We start from the raw sequence: 25,150 nt of genomic DNA, 5'->3' as shown, positions 1-25,150 counted from the left end.
GTTCCTCTAGAGACTTGCGGTACACGGCTGTCAGAAGGGGGGCAAGTTCTTTCGCGTACTCTGTGTAGAAACGAATTGGTATCCCGTCAGGTCCAGTGGACTTTCCTCTGTTGAGTGATTCCAGTTGTTTTTCTATTCCTTGGGAGACTGCATGTAATGGGTTGAAGGTGTTGATCTACGTAGGTAGAGATACGTTCTGTGGGAGCTTAGTAACCAGCTACAATGGGGCGGCCGGGATGATTGGGTTTGTGAATTTTAGGAAGAAGGTAGAAGGTAGGGGTGCGGGGTGTCGGTGGGGTCAGGAGGTTGATGGAGTCAGGGAGGTTGATGGAGTCAGGTGAAAGGTTTTGTAGGGGGCCTAAGGTTCTGAGGATTCCTTGAAGCTCCGCCTGCACATCAGGAATGGGATTACCTTGGCAAACTTTGTATGTAGTGTTGTCTGAAAGCTGACACAGTCCCTCAGCCACATACTCCCGACGATCAAGTACCACGGTCGTGGAATCCTTGTCCGCCGGAAGAATGGCGATGGATCGGTCAGCCTTCAGATCACGGATAGCCTGGGCTTCAGCAGTGGTGATGTTGGGAGTAGGATTAAGGTTTTTTAAGAAGGATTGAGAGGCAAGGCTGGAAGTGAGAAATTCCTGGAAGGTTTGGAGAGGGTGATTTTGAGGAAGAGGAGGTGGGTCCCGCTGTGACGGAAGACGGAACTGTTCCAGGCAGGGTTCAATTTGGATAGTGTCTTGGGGAGTTGGATCATTAGGGGTAGGATTAGGATCATTTTTCTTCGTGGCAAAGTGATACTTCCAGCAGAGAGTACGAGTGTAGGACAGTAAATCTTTGACGAGGGCTGTTTGGTTGAATCTGGGAGTAAGGCTGAAGGTGAGGCCTTTGAGTAGGACAGAGGTTTCGGATTGGGAGAGAGGTTTGGAGGAAAGGTTAACTACTGAATTGGGGTGTTGTGGTTCCAGATTGTATCGATTAGAATTTTGAGGTTTTGGGGGGAATGGAGCTGGAAGTGGGAGATTGAGTAGATGGGAGAGACTGGGTCTGTGTGCAATGAGAGGTGGTTGAGGTTTGCTGGAAAGATTGTGAAGGGTGAGAGAGTCGCCTTTCCGGAGGTGGAGGGTGGCATGCTGTTCTAATTTGCGGTTGGCCTGGAGGAGGATGCTCTGAACAGCCAGTGTGGATGTGGGAGAGGAAAGATTGAGGACTTTTATTAAGCATAGGAGTTGGTGGGTGTGTTCATTGGCTGAGTTGATGTGTAGGTGAAGGATTAGGTGGGTGAGGGCAATGGATTGTTCAGTTTGGAACTGGTATAGGGACTGATGGAAAGAAGGGTTACAGCCAGAGATGGGAACTTTAAGTGCGAGGCCTTTGGGGGTAATGCCAAATGTCAGACAAGCCTCAGTAAATAAAATATGGGAGTGTAATCAGGCTAGGGTGAAGGCATGTTTGCGGAGGGAATGTAAATAAAACTTAATGGGGTCGTTGTGGGGATGTTGAGGGTGACATGGTATTAGTAGGTGGAAAGTGTAACATGAGGCTGAAATGAAAATGAAAATAAAAATATATGGGGAAAGATAAAGGTGAACTAGAAAGCAACTGGAGATCTGGTGTGAAAAAAGTCGAAAAATTGTTGGTTAAAGATGAGCTATGTTGATCCTGTGGTGAACTTGGGTTGGTAAACAACAATGTGCACAAAGGTTAGGTGGTTGTGTTGCCGCCTAAACACATTAAAGGGTGGAGAAATTTGGGAAAATTTCGAAAAACTGCGTGTAAATGTATTAAAGGAGTGGTTTTGTGGTGGCAGATTATGAAAATGAGGCTAACAATTGTCTGACGAAGAAATAATGACGTTAAAACCTGTGGGAAGTGGCTAAAAATGATCAGTGATGTGGGGAAAACACAAATGGAAATGAAGCAAAAGTTATTAGAACTAGCCGAAATGGTTGTTTAATAGGTGAAAGGAACTATTTGTGAACTGGAAACGGTGGATTTTATAGCAGCAGTAGTTTTGAAAGTGGAAAAAAATATTATTTTTTTTGTTATGGTTTGGAAGTGGGTTACGTATTATTGAGTATATATAGGCGGGATAAAATTCTATTGTAGATTACGGTAAAAAGGATAAGGTGAATACAAATTGAAACTACTTGCAAAAACAGAAAGAGAAAGTAAGATGACAGAAAAGATTTCGAAATTCAACAGTGACAATAACAAACGTAATTGTTGGGTTCAAATTAATGATATGAATATAACAGAGGGAAACATTCAAGTTGCCGCCGCTCATACCTCACCTGTAATTCAACAACATCTTTGCCTTTACAAATGTCTGCTTGTGTCTGTGCGGATGTGTGTGTGTGTGTGTGTGTGTGTGTGTGTGTGTGTGTGTGTGTGTGTGTGTGTGTGAGCATATACCTGTCCTTTTTTCCCCCTAATGTAAGTCTTTCCGCTCCCGGGATTGGAATGACTCCTTGCCCTCTCCCTTAAAACCCACATCCTTTTGTCTTTCCCTCTCCTTCCCTCTTTCCTGACGAAGCAACCGTTGGTTGTGAAAGCTTGAATTTTGTGTGTATGTTTGTGTTTGTGTGTCTATCGACATGCCAGCACTTTCGTTTGGTAAGTCACATCATCTTTGTATTTAGATATATTTTTCCCATGTGGAATGTTTCCCTCTATATATATCACACACACCAGTCTCTGCCAGATGAAGCCAGACACTTACAAAAAAAAAAGTAATAAAAAATAATTTTTCGTCTTGGGCCCTGAAGTTGCAGTTCTTTCCTTCTAAGCACTGTTAGTCAGCAATCTGTTTGCTGCATGTATATTGTGGTGCAAAAAGGATGATTTGTTGGATTTGTTGTATGTCCCATTGCACATAATAAGTCTGCCTATTCTTTGTCATTGGTTAATAGTCTGAGGGATCTGGAAGATCCAACTACTACTTTAGCAATAAATTTATGTAATTCATATGTAATGCTTTCGAATGCCATTAGTTGTCAGATTACTTAGGTTTGTGCATACGGAGCTGAAAAGTTAACAGCGTTTTGGAACTAGTGCTCAGTTTGGACAGAGAAAGAGGAATGGAGACCTTCCTCTAATCCCGCCATGGCTTCTTTTATGCTTATGTGAGGTCTTGCTTGATACTGTTGTGAATTATGAATTACTTCCAAAAAAATGAAATAGTTACCATTCATACCCCCCCCCCCCCTCTCTCTCTCTCTCTCTCTCTCTCTCTCTCTCTCTCTCTCTCTCTCTCTCTCTCTCTCACCCCCCCTCCCTCCCCACCACTAAATGTTAAATTTTCGACATCCTTAAACTTATGATGGAATAACGGCACAAATAGAGCTCTAAAGTAGTTTGGAATATGATAGCAAAATATGTACAAAATAGGGCTTCCTTACGATATAAACATTGTTTTCTCAAACTTGTTGTTTGTTGAATTATTCAGGGACCTACCCATATGTGACATCATCAAACTGCAGCATAGGTGGTGTGTGTACTGGACTAGGTCTCCCACCTTGTAATATTGGAGATGTAATTGGAGTAGTTAAAGCTTACACAACAAGAGTTGGAGATGGACCCTTTCCAACAGAGTTATTAGATGTAAGTAGAAATTTTAGTTTTGCTTTTTTCATGTAATATATTGCAAAAAAAGTATTAATGGTCATTTCACATCAGTGACTTACTATAAAAAATAGTAGTAGCATTACATCAGGATTTGGATATATTCAAATAAGGTTTTCTGTCAGAGTATGTATCTGTTACTAGCACTGAAAAATTAAACTTACTATAATTACACTAAAGTGCTATATATTAACAATGTGATTGTCTTCCTGTAGTGATAACATGAGGCCAGTAATTAGCAGAAGACACGTGTCAGAATTGTCCAGAGTTAAATCCATGTTACACCACCTAATTTTGTGATTACTGATGCCCTTTCAGAACCATAGTGAAAAAAGTTTCAGTGATTTGTGCCTGTCTTTAGTATAATTTTATAGATCTCTCATATACCAACAAGCATGTGGGAGCAGATTTTGAGTGATTTTCTGTAATCTACTTTGGCCGTGCCATAATTCTTCAAATTCTTGTTCACTCACTTTTTTATGCTCATAACTGTTAAGTAGATTAGAGATTTTGATGATAAAGCAATAGGTGGCAGCTTGTTATAGGTTCAGCTGGAAATGAAATTAGTGTTTGTATAGCCATTAGCAAATGAATTGCTCCAAAGTCTGTAAAAATTGAATTAATTTAAACAGTTCACATACTTAATACATTCCTCATCCAGTTTAAGAATTTCAACTTAAATTAATTCGTTCCAAATTGCAGTGTCCTTGTCAGCAATTTCATTGTCCCCATAATCACACAACTTGCGGCCTTCCATTTACTTTATTATTTTTGCTCATATGAAAGCCCACAAAGTCATACACTGGTGTACCCACCAGAATGACAAGGAAAAGTGCGAACTATAGTAAATGAAAACTGTATAACATTTTTTCAAGTCAGTCATCGGTCCTTCATAATAAAACAAGTTATCCTTCCTAGCTTACAGATGCGGTCCCATGTTTACATTTGCAAAACATTCCAACATCTGTTGTGTAACTGCAAAGTCCATAGGCCATAAAATACTTAATTGCAGTACTTCCCTTCTCATGATTCAATGTTTTTTTTGCACATCATCTACTCTGTATTTTACACTCAGAGTTAAATTGTGCTCAGTTCCAGAGGTACAAATGATTTCTACAGTCAACAGGGAAAACACATCATTCTTGAGAAATGGGCTGCCTTTGAATTTGGAGGGTTTTAGGTGGTAATAACAACAGTCTTTCTTACTCTGCTCTGTTCTAGGCATCTAAACATCTGGGTAAACTAGGCACTGCTACTTAAACTGTGAGTAAGATAGTGTTTTATTTTCTTTATAAAATCAGATTTTGATCAACTTCCATATCACTGGGTGTGTGCCCTGTTCTGATCGATGGGAATTCTCTTATCAGATATACCCACCCTTGTGTGTTCTGTAGCACAGTTGATAGCTATCGAAACAAAACTAATGCCACCAGCATTATCTGATGGCTACGAAAGATCTTGGAAGTTGTAAGGATCATAGAAGAATTGGATCAGAAACCTGGTGTTTGTTACTGTTCAGCAAAAATTTTGTGCTGACTAAATGGCAGCTACTTCTTTGTGATCATTGTAGTGAACATTTACAAGGTACGCGACACACATTTTCAGTATGCAGGCTGAACATCTGTTAAATATGAGGTGCTAGAGGGACATTTACAGTGGTTCGATTTTGAAACAACATGCAGTTGTATGACATCAAGAAGTGTTCCGTATATTTAAAGTAGATGTGATCATTTGCCTCTGTCTCGGCAGACCACACCATGGACCATCAGCTCTGGCAGGCTAACTCCCAACAGTGAACCCTGGCCTAGGATGTTGCACAAATTGTAGTCTTTCTCCAATATGGTAGTCATTCGTGTCCAGACAAAACCTAGATTCATCATTGAACTATATTCTTTGTCAGTTCACAAGCAGCTGCCCTAATTGCTCACAACATTACTCCCAGCAAACGTACTTCATATGTCATGTTAATTGGGAGCATTGTGATTTAAGGGCACGTGAAGAGATTGTAGGCCATATGATATTAGAGCACTGTTCTGACTGACACAGTGTACATGGTGTGTCTTAATGGCAGGCAACGGTGGGATAGGATCAAGAAATGTTTGGCAGACGAGATGGTCTGTCAGCCCGTAGACAATTGCTGCGACCTTACTGAAATTTATGTACCCTACCAGTTTTTAAATTGCCCAAGAATGCTACTGATACATCCAAAGAAACTTCCACTTGTGAGATAAGACCCAAAATGAGTGACACTAATGCTAGCTTTTTGCTTCAAAAAGTTAATTTGTTCAGCAAGATATTGATTGTTTAATGCAGAGGTTCTTAAAATGTAGTATGCACCCACCAGGGAAAATGCTAAGGGCCTCATGGTGAGGAGGTGAAGGGGGAGGAGGGTAAATCAGCATGAGGTGTTCATATAAATCAGGTTTAAAACTCTGTTCATTCATAAATATACATAAGTACTGTACTTCTAAAAAACTTTTTGAGTGAAATAAACATCAATTCCAGCCTGTGATGTGAAAGGACCTGGTTTAAAGAACATAAGCAGATTAAGTAATTACACTACTGGCCATTAAAATTGCTACACCAAGAAGAAATGCAAATTACAAATGGGTATTCATTGGACAGATATATTATACTAGAACTGATATTTTCACACAATTTGGGTGCATAGATCCTGAGAAATCAGTTCCCAGAACAACCACCTCTGGCCATAATAACGGCCTTGATATGCCTGGGCATTGAGTCAGAGTTTGGATGGCGTGTACAGGTACAGCTGCCCATGCAGCTTCAACACGATACCACAGTTTATTAAGAGTAGTGACTGGTTTATTGTGACGAGCCAGTTGCTTGGCCACTATTGACCAGACGTTTTCAATTGGTGAGCGATCTGGAGAATGTTCTGGTCAGGGCAGCAGTCGAACATTGTGAAAATAGCGAATTCTACACATACAAATTGCCCAGAAATTATATTAGACATAACGTGGTGCCCTATGAAATCACCCAGAAAGAGCTGAACTCTTTAAGTTCGCATTGCCTGCAGCTGTAGGGTTAACTGACAATTAAGTTGGGCTTTCTAATTAGTATTCTTGCTGTGGTTATATCTGGCACTATGATAGATGACAAGCAATTTGGGACCTGAATGTAGAAGAGAGAGGCATATATTTTACTGAAATAGAGCTGATCATCCAATGTAAAGTCACAGATTGGTATGCTCTAGTCCGATGTTTGTGATTACAATTTAGGTGGTGATGAGAAAATGGGAGTAGGTGATGGATGAGACAGTGGCTGAACTTTCACAATCATTGTTCCAATGTACTTTGTGCCAAATAGAAAACAATTCTGTCGAATTAAAAAAAAATCAATTGATATATGTCCAAACAAAAATTAGATGTACTTTTTTCTTCCTTTCCACTCTTTATGTATTCTTTGAGTTTAAGGTTTATAAAAGTAGTTCTGTAATGTAGGTTATTAGAATATTTATTTCATTCATAAATTGTTTTGCTGTGTGTCTTTTTTTCAGTATTTGTTCTCCATTTTCCATGCAGAAAATAACTGTTTTCCTGTTGTTTTAAACTTAAGTGTGATCAAGAGTTCTTTCCACTTCTTTCCAAGCAGTTTCAGCCTCTTACAAAACAAAAACTTAATGTCCTGTAATAAAAACAAAAAAAATTTATATAGGTCATAGTTATGGAATTAGGCATTCCATTCTCTCTCTCTCTCTCTCTCTCTCTCTCTCTCTCTCTCTCTCTCTCGTGTGCGTGTGCGCAGATATTTATTTTGCTGAAATTGCAATAAGGAATATTTGAGTTTAATACTATTTTGGAACCACCAGCAAAATTTTGTCAGATGGGATTTAATATTTCACTGTCTACAATCTTGTACATGCATGCAAAATCTGTTTGTTCAAATGTTTGGCAGTTAAATATATGTTGATCAAGAATTTTGAACTATGGAGGCACAGTAATATTAAGCTAATGAAAGCTTGTAAAAGAGCAGAAGTACAGTGCAGTGTCTTCGTCAGGTCAAAGAGGATGCAGTACCAAAATATTTGAGAACTTCTCAGTTCAAAGTAACAAAATAGTAATTCTTAGGGATTCCAGCTATGTTAAATCTCTGAGTGTGCATTACTTTTTTCAGCCTTTTTTGTGTTTGCTAATCCGCCACCTGCTGTGAAAAACCAGCATTAATTTTTTCTTGTGCCATTGTCTGCTGACACCTGGCAACAAATTTTTTTGTTATTGTGGTCCACTTCCAAGCATACCTCAAAGACAAGACATCACATATATTGCAGGCTTAAGATTTTATTGCCAAATATATTAACAAATTATATCAACTTCTTTGTCACATTGCATGCACTTACAGAAAGTTTGTGGTATATATTTTAGGCAAATGGTGAGCTCCTCCAAGAACGTGGTAGTGAAGTAGGTGTTACAACAAAGAGGAAAAGAAGATGTGGCTGGCTGGACCTGCCACTTCTACGATATACCACTTTAGTTAATGGCTATAGTTTGTAAGTAAGAGCAAATTTTTATTAATATTCATATTATGTTGTCATGACATTTGTTTGTTTCTTATCAGTTAGTCATATTAAACATAATTGTACTGCAGCACAAGATTGATCTGTTGCATTTATCTGTTGTGAAGTATATTGTCTGTGCTGCAAATGAAAATAGATTTTTATGTTCCTTCTGTGATTTTGTAAGGTGTTGGAAATGACATCTTTGACATGTGAAATAGCTTTTGAATTTCATAATCTCCTGATAACTGCTTAGGCCATGTGAAACATCCTTTCAGTGTTTCATAACTGATGCAAAACAAGTGTCAGCTGTGTTGTGATGCCATTATAGCTTGTCAGACTATGGGATATCGAAAATGAGCTACTCAGCGTTGTATGTAATAGAGTTTACTAAAAATAACCTGCTGTGAAGGCAGCTGTGCAACAGTTAGTTTGTTGATAGCTTGAAAGGTATTGGCTCTCTAGTATGGCTGTCTAGATAAAAAAAATCATTTTTTAATATTGTTCAGAATTAACTTAAGGTAAAAACGCAACAAATGTTGGGCAGGTTACATAATGTAATTGTCTTTAAATATCATGATTGTTGGACTGTGTGTAATCCATCTCACACCAGAAAATATTTTTTCTGTGGGATGCTTGGCTTAATTTCACCATAGGACCCAAACTGTGCCATAAAAACACACACTATAAGGCAAAATAACCACCTCTATATAGCAAAACGCATTGGTGGTAATAATGGATATGTTAAATTACTGAACTTACTTACCAAAACTAGATCCTAGTCTGTCTTGTCTGGAGTCTGTTTAGTAAAATTTGTCTGCGTATGACCAGCCAGGGCAACTTTTGGTGATTGATGGTTGCTGCTTTATATATGTTATGGCATTCCAATTTCAAGTGTACTGGTATAACTAAGCATTATAGTGTTTAAAGGGGGAAGTCTACTCTAAGAAAAAAAGTTGTAATAATTTTTGGTAAAAAATATACATGCTGCCCTTTGGCCTTCTGATGCACAGATTTATGTTCATCAATAATCCAGAAGGTACATGCTACCTGTATTAGTCTGTTGTACTTTGCTGCATATCAGGACTGCAAATTTTGTAATTTTTAATTCTGGACTGTGCTACATTCATGCCAGTTCATGGGCAACATTTGGTTTGTTCTTTTCTCCAGATAACGAACTAAAAGAGAAAACAAATAAAGAAAAGATATTGAATCCTTATATCTTCAGTTGAAAGTGATTGGGAGTCCTGGTTTGCTGCATGTTGATTAGCTCAGTGGTTAAGGCATTGGGGGTGTCATATGCTTATTGCAATGGCTATTTTATATTTACTTGTGGAGCAGCACTGTCACATACTGTAGTCACCAGATTGCAAGCAGCAGGGATCAGACAGGTCCTAACAACCACTGGCTAACACACATAAGTAGCAGTACATCATTTTGGTAGCACCCACTGAATTACATACAATAAAAGTTAGTGTTAAATATTGACAGCAATAAGCATTTCGCATCCCGACTTGTGGCTTCTCATCCAGTTAACATCCATTATGCCAGGGTGTCTGGATACAGTGATGGCTATTGGCTGAGGATGACACAGCGGTCGATCGGTACTGCTGGGCTTTCCAGGGCCTGTTAGGATGGAAGAGGAGGATGCCAGGGTGTCAAGTTCTTTTCAGCTGAAGGTGTAGTGACACAATTGTACATATAAAGCAGTAACCACAAATTACCAAGTATTCATCTGACAAGGTCTACCTGCAATAGTAGCCAAAATGTTTGCACTTGTTTCCATATAATCATGTAGTCACACACCCAGAAGAATCATATTGAAATTACCACTGCATTATATTTACTTAAATTGCCATTTCTATGCACATCTCAACATTCTTGTCTTAGATCTTGCTCCCATATGCCTAGTCTAGTTAAATATGTGAAATTGCAAACTTAAAAATTATCAAAGCTTGCTTCAGAACTTTTTAGTAATTATTTTAACTTGGAATGTCTTTCTTTTGCAGAATATGTGTAACAAAATTAGATATACTCGATACATTACCAGAAATAAAGATTGCTGTAGCATACAAGAAGAAAGGCAAAGAGCTAAACTACTTCCCTTCAAGCATCAGCGAACTTGCTTCAGTAGAGGTGGGTAGAATCAACAATCGTGTAATCGTCTTCTATGTAAAGTAAATAAGAACAATACCTTTTTATGGATTATAAGATGCACTTTTTTCTGTGAAAACTTGCCTCTAAAATTCAGGTGTGTCTTACACTCGAAATTAATATAAAAAGTCCAGTGTTTGATTTAAAAGTCATGCCATTCTTAAAAATAGCCATATGTTCGATGCTGCAGAGAATCTCTCTCTGTCTGGCAACACTGGATTCTACTGGCATCAGCAGTGTACCAATGCGACAAATGAGAGTTGGGGGGATTCACGAGCTTGCTAACACAATCTCTCCCACCCCGTCAGTGAACTTGAATTGAAAGTGATTTGTGTTACCAGTAACAGTACATAAATTTTGTTAGTAGCTACTTTCATAATGGAAAAAATAAAAGGTATTCATATGATGCGGGCTATAAATTGAAAGTAATAGCATATGCAGAACAACGTGGAAACAGAGCAGCTGAGCAGAATTTCAGCCCCCCCTCCAACAGAAAAATCCATTTGCAGTTGGTGGGCTTGTAAAGAAGAACTGAAAAAAAAAATAAATCAGGAAGACTAAACATGCAAATAGAGGACTGAATGCAAAGTGACCAAAACTTGATGATGGCATATTGAAAGGGATTGAGGGACACTGTCAAAATGGCATTGGAATTAATACAAAAATTATTCAAAACACACTCGTAAGCTATCCCTACAGTGAAGCTTAACAGACTTTAAGAATGGAGTTGATTGGTGCTACAGGTTTATGAAGCATCATGGACCTTGCATACGAACCAAACCCGAAATATCTCAGGAAATGCCACAAGAATATGAAGAGAAAATATTATCTTTCCATCACTTTGTTATTCAACATTCAAAAGAAGACCAGTGCAGTAAGCCAAATAGTGAATATGGATGAAACTCATCTGACATTTGATGTGCCCAGTAACAGAACTGTTACCATGAGTGGTGCTAAAAGTGTAACTAGAAAAATAGGTGTACATGAAAAAATGCACTACACTGTTGTCCTTCCCTGTTGTGCTTGGTCTAAACTTAATCCAGTGTTCATTTTCAAGTGCAAAACAATGCCAAAGTCCTCTGAAATACTGCCAGTTCTTGTTGGTCATGTACATGACAAAGTTTGGGTGGATGAGGCTGGTATGAAATTATGCTTTAACATTGTGTGGGAGAGAGGGAAAGGTGCTTTATTGGAGAATAATTCTCTTCTTGTGCTAGATCGGTTTAGAGGTCATTTGAAAAATTCTTTGAACGATAAATTGAGACAGGTAAATACAGAGCTTTCTGTTATTGTGGGAGGACTTACTTCACAAGCGCAACCTCTTGATGTCTCAATAAATAAACTGTTTGAAGTGTATATGAGAGAGGTATAGGGAGCCTTAAAATGACCTCCATACAAACAAGTGTCAGAATATAAAACTGTCATGGTCTAGAGTGAGAGAAGACATTATTGTTAAACCTTTCAAGAAGTGTAGCATAAGTAACACTCTTGATGGCAGTGAAGACCATCTTATGTATGAAGAGGACAACGATGACGATGAACAGGAGGAGGAGGAGGAGGAGGAGTAGTTATGATGATTTTCAGGAATTTTTGTCTGGCCTTGCGGTCTAGTAATAAAAATGGTAAAAATTTGTTTAAAAAAATTACTTGAAAATTAAAGTCCAACTTATAGTCTGGAAAATGTATATGGAAAACATTCATCCAATACCAGTGTGATCATATCTTTGAGATTTGCATCAGTGCCATTATTGATATATATTGATACAGCAGTCATGTTCCACAATGCTTGTTTAAAATTTTCAGTTCCAGAGAAAAATTCTTTAAATTGCCATTGTTTTTCACTATTTGCTGTCATATTATTACTTTCCATTTATCTGAATTGGTAGTACACAAGCACTGGAGTGATTAAAAATAACCATTCATTGTACGAAGGCAACATTGAGCAGTGGATGAAGGTGGTGGTGGTGGTGGTGGTGGTGGTGGTGGTGGTGGTGGTGGTGGTGGTGGTGGTGGTGGTTGTTCTTCTGAAATAGGTGATGAAATTAATATAGAAGCAACAAATTTTCTGTTTGAAAGTTGCTTCAGTGAAAATCACAGAGCAGTTCCTAATTTTAATCATCGAGATGTGAAAATGATAAAGATATACATTTATACTATGCAAACCATTGTGAAGTGCATGACAGAGGGTGCCTTATTTAGGATTCTTCCCATTCCATTCACATGTGAAAATTGAGAATAATGATGCGTAAACACCTCTGTGCAGACTGTCATTAGTTTACTATATCTGTGATCCATTTGGGGGCAGTACATAGTGGGTTATGGTACATTCCTGGATTCTGCATTTACACTGGTTCTTGAAACTGCTGTAGAACTTCGTAGAGACTAAAATCTCCTCTGTTGGAATTAACACAGGTACTGCAAACACTGATGATGGGATAAGCAGGCTTGTCTGTTCATTCTTGATATCCAGAAGGCCGTATACTTCATAGCTCAGGTTGATGCCACCTATTTTTCCCCTCTCCCCCCTCCCCCCTAAGCATTTGCTAGAGTTCTGCATTGCTATTTAATAAGCAAAATGCATGATTACAGATTATTGAAAGATGTATGCTATTTGATTAATGATGTCTTTGCTAACAAACCCAGTACATTCTCCTCAAAAAGGAGATACTATTAGAAGCAAAAGTAGTGTCCCCTGTACTTGAATGACTGATAGCACCTTTTGTGTTCCCAATACATATAAACAATGTGACAGGCAGTGTTAAGGCTCATTGAGACTGTCCAACAGTACAGTGGTATACGGGGAAGTCTCATTGTTAACAAATTTTTACATCAGGAAAACTCGGATATGATCACCATTTGGTGCAAAGAGTTTTTATTACAGGGCAGCCGCAACTGTACAAGTCCATGTTGAAAAATGAAGAAAACTGCTGGACAGTTGCTTAATCCACAGTCTGTAATTGGGTACATGACTGGTTTCGGGACAATTGCAGTTCCATCATCTGATGTAAATAATAAAAATCACTTAATCATCTGAGGTCATCCTGACCCAATGCTATAACCCAGTGCCACAGAACTGAGAACACAACTTGTACGTAGGAATGAGTGATATGGAATTTTTGTCCCTTTTCCTCTTTTGACACAGAAACCGATCGTGTGCCCAATAAAAGATTGTGGATTAAACAGCTATCCTGCAGTTTTCTTCATTTTTCAAAATGAACTTGGTTACGAAGGTTGACAGTCGGCCCTGTACATAAATAAGTGTTGTGTAATGTAAGTAAATAGACAAAAAGACCACACATCATATGATTACACAGTTGGTGCTCAGTCTCTGGAATCGGCCACAGTTTTCAAGTACCTGGGAGTACATGTTCAGAGAGATTAAAACCAGAATGGCCATATGAGTGTATCATATGGGGAGGGCAGATGCTACATTGTTTGTTGCTGGAATCCCAGAGAAGTGCATTTCAACCACAAAGGAGGGCGCTTACAAACCCTCATCAGACCAGATCTTGAGTATTGTCTGTCACTTTTGACCAGTTGCTGATTTTGGTCCACAAGTATTTTCTTATGCACTATATTTCAGGACATAGTTTCCATCTTGCTGCTGAAACATTCAGTATGATTTTGTAATAAGAACTTGTCAGTTTTATTCTTTTCTAAATTGACGACCACCTGGGAGGCCAGACCCATTGCATTCACCATTCCAAGTAACAAATGATTTTTCTTCTGCTGTGCACATTTGTCTTCACCAACCCACTGTTCAGATTGTAGTTTTGTCTGTAAGATACTGCCGAATCCAGATTTGATCTACAGTCACTCGTTGATACCAGAATTTCTCTGGATTATGTGTAAAGTTTTCAAAAAACACATTTAGAATGTTTTTCCCGTGAGAATTTTTGGTCGGAACTTAATAAGTTTTGTACCAATTGCACATTCAGATCCTCCTCCTGTACAACTTCGGATGATAACATAGCCAACTGTGAAAGATGCCTACTATCTCAGCTGCCTTGTAAATTTTATTAGTAAATTTTTCTATTACAAAACTGTGGATTTTTAATGACCACTTCTCCAGAAGAAACTGTGTTTGTAAATGTGCATTTCTCATATGACCACATTTAAATTAATTTGTTGAATAATAAGTGCCAAAATGGCACAGAGACCCATGTACTTACCTCACCTCAATTTGAATCTATAGCACAGTACATTTAAAAAAAAATAAATATGTGATGTCACCCCATCATACTCATCTTTACCCATTCCTACAAACTTTGTGATGTAGTCAATGATGAGGTGGATAATACCTATGTCATTTACATGTAATTGTCAGTTATGTTTAGAAAGCAGTTAGTGACAGTGTGATGTTTCGGGACTAATTAAAAAAGGCTTGGATTTAATCCCTGTCTCACAATTTTCATCTATCTGGAGACTTATGATCATGTATTGTAGGCTTTCTGTTAAATTGGTGTTTACTGCAAGTTTGTTATGTCATACTAGTGCACTGATAGTTTTCTGGTTGTTAGCATTAACTGCTTGCACATATATATTCCACAAGGTATACAGAGATCTGATAAAAAGATAATTAATAATTAGCTAGTATCATAGCGATTTCTTTCTTAAATTTCCTCACATAAATTGTTTGCCCTCCCTATTTCATTTGAAGTGAAGCAATAGTAATTTACTGGAGTAGGTCAGAACAATGCTTGGCCCAGTTTTGAATCTCATATCCTCAACTTATGCAGGTCGAGTATGAAACTCTTCCAGGATGGCAAAAGAGTATTGAAGATGTCCGAGAATATGATAAATTGCCACTAAATGCCAAGAGGTATATTGAAAGAATTGAAGAGTGTCTTGGAGTTCCAAGTAAGTACATATTTATTCAAGAGTAACTATTGTTGTTGGTATCTTTGTATATTTTTACTTGTTAAACTACATATAAATAAATTAGAGATACTTGTCTGTTCCAGCTGTGTGAATAATTTGATTTCCGTTATGATGAAAGCAATGGTTTATTGCTTCACACTTGTAGATGGTGATCTTTTTATTCCATTAGTCAAAAATGCAATGTTAGTTGACACAAAGTATTGAATGTATGAAGTCCTATGTAACAGGTTAATGAAAACTGCATGAGATTATAGTGTCATGTTCTTAAACTCTGTTAGACAGGAAGTCAACCCTGAAAAGATAGCAATTTTATGTTTAAGTAAAGTTAAAATCAAGCAGATATAGTGGTTAAAGTAAATCTGTCACCATAAGACATGATTAAAGTTTTGTAAGGAAAGCCAACAACATTGAAAAAGTCCAGATTGATCTTCCATTGCAGCATTTTAGCAGATAGCACAGTATAATCTAAATGTTAGAAGGTAACATGGAATGAAACTAAAGGAGAAAGGTGTTAGAAGTAGCACAGGAGTAAATGAAAGACAGAATTGTAAGTATATTGTAAGTAAGGTTCCAGTATCACTGCTTAAAACATTTATTGATTGTTATGTCATTCTTTCGGAAGATTTCTAGTTGTCTTGACACATATGTAACGTCGGTGTGCCTGTATCTGGTGAGGTTCTCATTACATTCACATGAAATTCTAAAATACTGATTTCATGTCGATTTTGTGCTGTTTCATGCAGTGTGGCATAATATCTTGATATAATATTGTAATATTTCCTGTAATTTCTGACAGCTTACACCGTAGATGATTTATATTTACACTGTAGACATACTTGAAAATGGAAGTTTTCTGGAACAGCTGTTGCAATTATCAATAAATTATTTAAGCAGTGATACTGGAAACTTACTAACAATGTTCTTTCAAGACATATTTCACTGCAGCCCCAATTATCAAGAAACTAGAAACATAGAATACCAAAAGACAGATTCTTCAGTGGTAATCAGAAATTATGTGGAATCATCAATTTCATAGTTGACTAGCATCTGTACTTAGCTGTTGGCAGCTGCCGCTATTATCTCTGTTGTATCATTCCGCTTCGTCCTAGTGACATACATTACATTATAATTGAATACAACATTAGTCCACATAATTTCCATCCCTCTCAACTGCCTCACGCCATCTTGGAACCAGTGCCTGTATACCCGCATGGTAAAATTCTGGACCAGCCTGTTGGAGCCACTGTTTGGCAGGGTGCACAAGGGAGTCATCATCTTCAAACCTTGTTCCACGAAGAGTCTTTCAGTTTCCCAAAGAGATGATAGTCACATGGAGCCAGGTCAGGACTGTAAGGCGGGTGTTTCAGTATTGTCCATCCGAGTTTTGTGATGGCTTCCTTGGTTTTTTGACTGACATGTGGCTGTTCATTGTCATGCAACAGCAAGACATCCTGCTTTTGCCAATTTGGTCGAACACGACTCAGTCAAGCTTGAAGTTTCTTCAGTGTTGTCACATATGCATTAGAATTTATAGTGGTTCCATTTGGCATGATATCCACAAGCAAGAGTCCTTCGGAATCGAAAAACACTGTAGCCATAACTTTTTCAGCAGAAGGTGTGGTTTTGAATTTTTTTTTTCCTTGGGTGAATTTGCATGATGCTACTCCATTGATTGCCCCTTCGTCTCTGGTGAAAAATGGAGCCATGTTTTATCACCTGTCACAATTCTTCCAAGAAATTCATCTCCACCATTTTCGTACTGTTCCAAAAGTTCACTGCATACCGTTTTTCTTGTTTCTCTGTGAGCCACTGTCAACATCCTGGGAACCCACCTGGCACAAACCTTTAACGCCAACACTTTCAGTATTCTCCAAACATTTCCTTCCCCTATCCCAACGTAGCGTGACAATTCGTTCACTGTGATGCATCTGTCAGCAGTCACCAGCTCGTTAACTCTCTGCACGTTGTCTGTAGTGTGTGCAGTACGAGGCCTGCAGCTGTGAGGAGAATCCTCATTATTGCTGAGACTGCTTTCATCACGTAACCTGCTTGCCCACCTTCTAACTGTACCGCGATCGATAGCCTGTCCGTTCCTTCCCCTGTCCGTTCCTTCCCCTGTCCGTTCCTTCCCCTGTCCGTTCCTTCCCCTGTCCGTTCCTTCCCCTGTCCGTTCCTTCCCCTGTCCGTTCCTTCCCCTGTCCGTTCCTTCCCCTGTCCGTTCCTTCCCCTGTCCGTTCCTTCCCCTGTCCGTTCCTTCCCCTGTCCGTTCCTTCCCCTGTCCGTTCCTTCCCCTGTCCGTTCCTTCCCCTGTCCGTTCCTTCCCCTGTCCGTTCCTTCCCCTGTCCGTTCCTTCCCCTGTCCGTTCCTTCCCCTGTCCGTTCCTTCCCCTGTCCGTTCCTTCCCCTGTCCGTTCCTTCCCCTGTCCGTTCCTTCCCCTGTCCGTTCCTTCCCCTGTCCGTTCCTTCCCCTGTCCGTTCCTTCCCCTGTCCGTTCCTTCCCCTGTCCGTTCCTTCCCCTGTCCGTTCCTTCCCCTGTCCGTTCCTTCCCCTGTCCGTTCCTTCCCCTGTCCGTTCCTTCCCCTGTCCGTTCCTTCCCCTGTCCGTTCCTTCCCCTGTCCGTTCCTTCCCCTGTCCGTTCCTTCCCCTGTCCGTTCCTTCCCCTGTCCGTTCCTTCCCCTGTCCGTTCCTTCCCCTGTCCGTTCCTTCCCCTGTCCGTTCCTTCCCCTGTCCGTTCCTTCCCCTGTCCGTTCCTTCCCCTGTCCGTTCCTTCCCCTGTCCGTTCCTTCCCCTGTCCGTTCCTTCCCCTGTCCGTTCCTTCCCCTGTCCGTTCCTTCCCCTGTCCGTTCCTTCCCCTGTCCGTTCCTTCCCCTGTCCGTTCCTTCCCCTGTCCGTTCCTTCCCCTGTCCGTTCCTTCCCCTGTCCGTTCCTTCCCCTGTCCGTTCCTTCCCCTGTCCGTTCCTTCCCCTGTCCGTTCCTAATTAAGGCATAAACAATATACATATTTTAGTATGAAAGATGTGGAAGTTTAGAAAATAATGTGATCTAGTTGTGCATACCATGGTGTGTGCATTACATATTTGTGAGTATGAGTATGTATTGGTGAAACATCCATTGTAGTCCCTTGCATCAAGAGCTCCAACACACTGTGGAGAGACAATGGTGCCTGCTGGCTAAGCTCCGTTGGCCAACCCAGGTTATATGCCCCTGTACTTGCTTCAGCCATTATGTGTCTTGACACTCAAAATGGCTCACCAGAGAATGTTTGGTAACACAGCACCCCCTTCAGCTTTCTGAACTGGAAATAACTTGTTACCATTTACACACACCAGTATCCTATTATGCAATGTTTCTAAAATAACTGTCTGCCTGCTTAACTGGGTGGTTATATGCTTGCCTCCCATGCAGCAGGCCCAGTTTCAGTTCCCAGCCGTGTTGGGATTTTCTCCGCTCATGGACTGGCTGTTGTGTTGTCGTCCCCCCACCCCCACCCCACCCCCGGATGGGGCCTCCCGACCATCGATGCCATACGCTCATTTTCATTTTGAAAATAACTTAATTCTTCCTCTTAAGGCTCTATTTTCAGTAATTCCTATCCGGAATTGTGTTAACAAATTGAAACGTCCCAGCAGTTCCCTGTTGACCACTTGTGTGACTTGGGACAAATCTTTTCAACAGTTGGAAAATGGAAGAGATGTAATAATAAAATCTCACTCTGGGAGAAAAGTATTAATTTAACAGTTCTTTATATTTGGTAAATAGAAATTGCAGTTCTTGCAGAGTGTTGAGAGACTTGAATGTGTTGTTTAAACATCAAGACAGCATCACAAATAACTTGCCATGTAGTAGACTTACCGAACGAAAGTGCTGGCAGGTCGATAGACACACACACACACACACACACACACAAACACACACACACACACACACACACACACACACACACAAAATTCTAGCTTTCGCAACCAACGGTTGCTTCATCAGGAAAGATGAAGCAACCGTTGGTTGCGAAAGCTAGAATTTCGTGTGTATGTTTGTGTTTGTTTGTGTGTCTATCGACCTGCCAGCACTTTCGTTTGGTAAGTCACATCATCTTTGTTTTTAGATATATTTTTCCCACGTGGAATGTTTCCCTCTATCATATTCATATCATTAATTTGAACCCAACAATTACGTTTGTTATTGCCACTGTTGCATTTCGAAATCTTTCCTGTCATCTTATTTTCTCTTTCTGTTTTTGCAAGTAGTTTCACTTTGTATTCACCTTCTCCTCAACCAAATCTACCATACAATTTTATCCCGCCTATATATACTCAATAATACATAACCCACTTCCAAACCATAACCAAAAAATTTTTTTCCGCTTTCAACACTATCGCTGCTACAAAATCCACTGTTTCCAGTTCACAAACAGTTCCTTTCAGCTATTAAACAGCCATTTCGGCTAGTTCTAATAACTTTCGCTTTTTCATTTTTTTTTCCCATTTCCGATTTTCCCACATCACTGATCTTTTTTAGCCACTTCCCACAGGTTTTAACGTCATTATTTCTTCGTCAGACAATTGTTAGCCTCATTTTCACAATCTGCCACCACAAAACCACTCCTTTTAATACACTTACACGCAGTTCTTTCAAAATTTTCCCGAATTGCTCCACCTTTTAATGTGTTTTGGCGGCAACACAACCACATAACCTTTGTGCACATCGTTGTCTACCAACCAAAGTTCACCACAGGATCAACATAGCCTAGCTATAACCATCACTTTTTCGCCTTTTTTCACACCAGATCTCCAGTTGCTTTCTAGTTCACCTTTATCTCTCGCCATATATTTTTATTTTCATTTCAGCCTCATGTTACACTTTCCACCTTCTAATACCATGTCACCCCCACAACATCCCCACAATGACCCCATTAAGTTTTATTTACATTCCCTCCGCAAACATGCCTTCGCCCTAGCCAGATTACACTCCCATATTTTATTTTCTCAGGCTTGTCTGACATTTGGCATTACCCCCAAAGGCCTCACACTTAAAATCCCTGTTTCCTGATGAAGCAACTGTTGGTTGCGAAAGCTAGAATTTCGTGTGTATGTTTGTGTTTGTTTGTGTGTCTATCGACCTGCCAGCACTTTCGTTTGGTAAGTCACATCATCTTTGTTTTTAGATATATTTTTCCCACGTGGAATGTTTCCCTCTTATTCTTATTCTTACCATGTAGTAGATCATGCTTATGGGAGAATCTAACAGAAAATGATCTTTACTTTGTTTGAAATTTTTAAGTCTGTATTTATTTTGTATATGTGTGTTTTGTCATCCTAAATCTTGAATTAGCCTCCGACATCAGAAAATCAAGATTGTGTATGTATGTTGAACATTGGGTTAAAATGAAAATAATTTAATCCATATTACCACTTAGATGTATTAATTTACTCTTTAATACTTAAGAATTTGTAATAGCTTAATAACAATATACAGCTGTCAGTTTATTAATATATATTTTAAGGACATGACAGTGATTGACCTAGTCTCATTTTTCTCTGGAATAGTAAGTACATCACATTGTGCAGAATCCTGTATTGATATGATACTGCTCTCCAGTGTAAATTTATACAAAGCACTTATTCTTGGTGTATTTATAAACAATATGTTTTTGTTTTGCAGTCAAGTGGATTGGTGTTGGCAAAGGAAGAGAATCCATCATCAATGTCTTCTAGTAACCATCAGTGAAGTGATCACATATTGCGGAACATTATCTTTCTTCATATTAACTGTAGTATGGCTCCCACCTTCTCTAGGTCTAGTCAGGACAGAAGTTCTTTGCACATAAACTGCATCAGTCGCATAAAATATGCCAAAGGTGTTCTGTTGTCTTTTCTGTTGTGTTGAAGATACTACAGAGTCCTTATTTCAGTATTTGTGTACGTTATGTGACCAGTTTTAAAAATCTGTTATGGTGGAAATAGTACCTTTTTAAAATGTAAATGGAACATTTTTTATCTTTTGGAATCTCACTTTATTGCAGCAGCTCACAGATGTTTGTCTTTAGAAGACACAAACTTGGTGACTGGGTGCTTATTATTATTTTAATAGTTAATATTCGCACAAACTGAGGCAGATGATAGGCTCAATCTTTAACACAAATTTTACTGTAGGAAGAACTTATTCAGCAAAGGTGTGCATATTTGTGTTACTACACAATCTGTGATAATACAGACCAGCCACATAAATTCATCATACAGTAGGACTTAACTTTTGACATTGTCGAATTTCATCAAGTACTTATGCAGTTGATTTCTGAAAGAGGGAAGAGACTGTAGATTATGATTAAAATGTTTATTGTAATTGTGATTCATGAGAGCAGCATCTTGTATGCATGTAGCTTCGGTCACGACTGTATTTTTATTCTGCTCCATAGCTCTAATACAATTGTATATCATATTGTGCTGTGGATGTTAATGTTGAAGACACCAACAGACTGCAGATTTTGTAATGGCATAAAGAAGTGTGTTTGACACTTATCAGTCAGCACTAATTAATCCTAGAAAATCATTCCAAAAGAGCGAAAGTCACATGAGTGCAATCTCTCTTCACACTCTTTTTGAAGTTATATCGGACATAATTAAGTTTGCATTATTAATTCAAATAATTTGCTTCCATATTTTATGAATTATTTTGAATGTCTGTCACTTATTTCGTATTTGTTAGTGATTGAAATTAATGTTCGCTTGTAGTCGCCTTTCTGTGTAATCTTTAGTATTTGGCGTGTCTTATCAGGTGAGTAGTAAAAATGTAGAATATTTGTAAACCAATGTACGACGTCATTAACCTGTTGTCTTTTTTGAATATGTTTCTCCTTTAAGGCAGAAACCAAAAAACAGTTTTTCTTGTCATTGTTAAAGATTGCAAACAACCCACATGGGAAAAATCTTTTAAAATTTCTGATTGTAAATTGAAGCACTTTATAATCGTCATTCACGTTTACAGTTTTAAAAAGTCTATCTTTAACATAATGCTGTTCGGTCACTTTCGAATGAAGTGATCTGAAAATATTGGGTGAAACCAGTGTGGACACTACTTGACTAGTGTCCTTTTAATGTAAATGTGGTTTGCTTGAAACAGTGTGCAAGACACACAGATATATTCTCTGTTCAGTGAACATAAATCAAGTTCCTAATATATCTTCCTGTGCTTAATACCCTGACATGACATGACATGAAGGAAGTTATAAATGTCATGAATGTGTGCATTCAGCTGCAAAATTTCATAAATTGTTATAACTCAGAAAACAGGAAGAGAAGTTCAGTTAAATAATGAATCATGAAGATTTATGCTAATGCAGAAATGAAATTTTCTGTGTTAATGGTAGTCTTATTTATATATGCAAGTAATGTTATCAAAAGAAACAGCCAGCTATAGCCTTAAATATGACACCTTCTTGATTGATACATCAGTGAATGAAAGGTGCTATTAGCCGTATGAGGTGTATATCTGAAATGAACCTTTTGGTTCCTGTGTTAAGGCACAGGTGTTGAAATTGAAGATTTTTAGAGCATTGTTTGTTACATTGTATAATTGTCATTTACATTTTAATTTTTGCACAGTTTGTTAGATTGATCTCTATTGCCCAGTATTAGGTTAAAAAAGAATTTGTGGTTGGAACAATGCAACAAATCTCTCAGATGAATTCTGAGTATCTTTAGAGTAGAAAATCTAATAAGGGTGCTATTAACATAGTACCTTATATACTACTTAAAATGTGAAATTGCTGTTACATGTATTTAAAAAAGAAGCTTCCTTTAGAGATAAAATTTAAAGGCTGTGTTGTCATGATATAGTCCAGTTAAGTGGAGAGCATATGAATTAAATGGCCTTTGGACTTTGTAATGAAAGGAATGGTGTTACATTGTAAGATGGGGACCTTATCATAAAGATTTAGCAACATCATTCATCATGGACAATGTCAGGGTTCCCCTTTCATTTCCATGTAGAAAGGAAATTTATTTAATCATCAGAACTTATTTTGATACTTATTTTTATTGTTGGAAGGAAATGATCACTTGTCTATGGTAAGAGACTGTGCCTCTCCTCAAAAACTGTGTTAAATCAAGATGTTAATATTCATGGAAATATCAAAGCAATAAAATCTTTTCTGGTCTCTGAATAGTGACTGTTTTTTTTTTGTGTGTGTGTGTGTGTGTGTGTGTGTGTGTGTGTGTGTGTGTGTGTGTGTGTGTGTGTGTTTTACTTGAAGTTACGTGCCTCTCCACTGCTCAGTACAATGACTGTGTTCCTTCTAAGAATTTCTATTGTTATTAGATTATCCACTGGAAGTAAAAAGAAATGGAGGAAGAAAGATGAGGAATTGAAGTTTCTCTAAAAACCTAAAAGCAGTAGAGTGGTTGTCATGATATACAAGGCCTGTTCAAAAAATTGTGGAACATTTGTAACTTCGCACCAATGATGTGTTGGAGCGAAATGTGGTTGGCATTTCTGCACATGCCTATGTTCAATATGTAACTGCCGGAGGTTTCATTGTTGTATGTCTGCTAGTTATTGTTCAGTGCCGTATTGAGTGGAATGTTGCACAGTTTGCAAATTTTGAGATGGCAGAGTTAGAGGAGCAATGCGTCTGCATTATATTTTGTGTGAAACTCGAGAAAACCTTTAGACACACACTAAATAATGCAGGACAGAAGTTAAAGATTACCCCTGTTCAGGACGCCCTTCAACATCTACCAACAACTTTAAAGGATTAGTTCATCATGAATTTGTGCCACAGGGACAAACTGTTAATCGATGGTACTGTCAGGACATGTTGTGATGCCTGTGACAGTGTGAGGAGGAAACGACTTGAAATTTTGTGAGACAATTCATGGCGGCTCTTGCATCACGACAGTGCACCCACACATTCATCCCTGTTGGTGCATGATTGTTGCACAAAAAATGAAATCACAGTGCTGCCTCATCCTCTGTACTCTCCAGACTTGGCCCCTGCAGACATTTTTTTTATTTAGAAAGTTGAAAACCCACTGAAAGGACGAAGATTTGCAACAACAGATAAGAGACAAAATTAGCAGATGGCGCTTTGCATGATCCAGCAAGAGGCGTACCACGACTGCTTCTGGGAGTGGAAATGGCATTGGGACCAATGTATCAGTTGTGGAGGAGAGTATTTTGGAGAAGACCATTCACAATAAGTAAAAGGAGTCAAACATTTTGTGGACAAAGTTCCTGGAATTTTTTGAACAGACATCATAAATGTGAAGTATGTAAAATTAGAAGTAAGTTATGTCCAGTGTAAAAGACAATGTGGATACAAAGTCTTGAAATTTAAGTCACTTGAAAATTAAGATAAGTTATGTGTACCACTCAGATTTAAAAGTTGGCATAATTAGCATCCCACTATTCCTTTCATCTTAAAATAGAAACACTGACATTGTAATCTTAGCGAGGAGTATATACTGTGAGACTACAAAAATAAATAAATAAATAAATAAATAAATAAATAAATAAATATCAAACACTGTGCTCACTGAATGGAAAAGGTAATTTTTATGTAGATAGGTTTAGTCATCAAACTCTGGTGCTGAACTTTCTAATTTCGAACTGAATCTTTTTCACAGTCTGAGAACATCCATTGAAAATTGACGATCAACAAGGAATGTGCACATAACAATCTCTTATGGGATTGTTGTGATGCCTCTAGGATCGCATACTGAAGGCCCAGTTTTTGTTCTGCAAGAGAATTTTGTTGTCAGGACGATGTAACTTCTCATTTAGACCTCTTTCTTCACCACCTACTTTATTGCGGGCATGGAACATTTTCACATTGTAAGGATGCAGGAGCCATTGACAGTATTTCCTTCTGCTTCATCTAACCTATTTGGCAGTGCATGCACCCTTCAGAATACACTTTTGACCCTCCTTCGAAATTGATCATATTTGCCAGTCCATAAGGTAGCAGCCAGGTTCACTTGAC

General features: G+C 38.6%; 1 protein-coding gene across 3 annotated transcripts in view; it reads left to right on the top strand.

Moving 5' to 3' along the window:
• LOC126255899 (adenylosuccinate synthetase) overlaps window positions 1-23,332 on the top strand; it is a 74,296-nt gene extending 50,964 nt beyond the window's left edge. For all 3 annotated transcript variants that reach the window (XM_049955438.1, XM_049955439.1, XM_049955440.1), the window contains 5 exons: window positions 3,449-3,603; window positions 8,010-8,134; window positions 10,150-10,276; window positions 15,034-15,154; window positions 20,833-23,332. In XM_049955438.1, coding sequence (XP_049811395.1) covers window positions 3,449-3,603; window positions 8,010-8,134; window positions 10,150-10,276; window positions 15,034-15,154; window positions 20,833-20,885 — 581 coding nt within the window. In that variant the 3' untranslated portion in view covers window positions 20,886-23,332. The remainder of the gene's footprint in view (window positions 1-3,448; window positions 3,604-8,009; window positions 8,135-10,149; window positions 10,277-15,033; window positions 15,155-20,832) is intronic.
• Window positions 23,333-25,150: the final 1,818 nt, after the last annotated feature.

The sequence above is a fragment of the Schistocerca nitens genome, chromosome 1 (genome assembly GCF_023898315.1).
Source record: "Schistocerca nitens isolate TAMUIC-IGC-003100 chromosome 1, iqSchNite1.1, whole genome shotgun sequence".
Taxonomy (NCBI): domain Eukaryota; kingdom Metazoa; phylum Arthropoda; class Insecta; order Orthoptera; family Acrididae; genus Schistocerca; species Schistocerca nitens.
The sequence above is the reverse complement of the archived record's forward strand: the minus strand, read 5'-3'. Positions and strand labels throughout refer to the sequence as shown.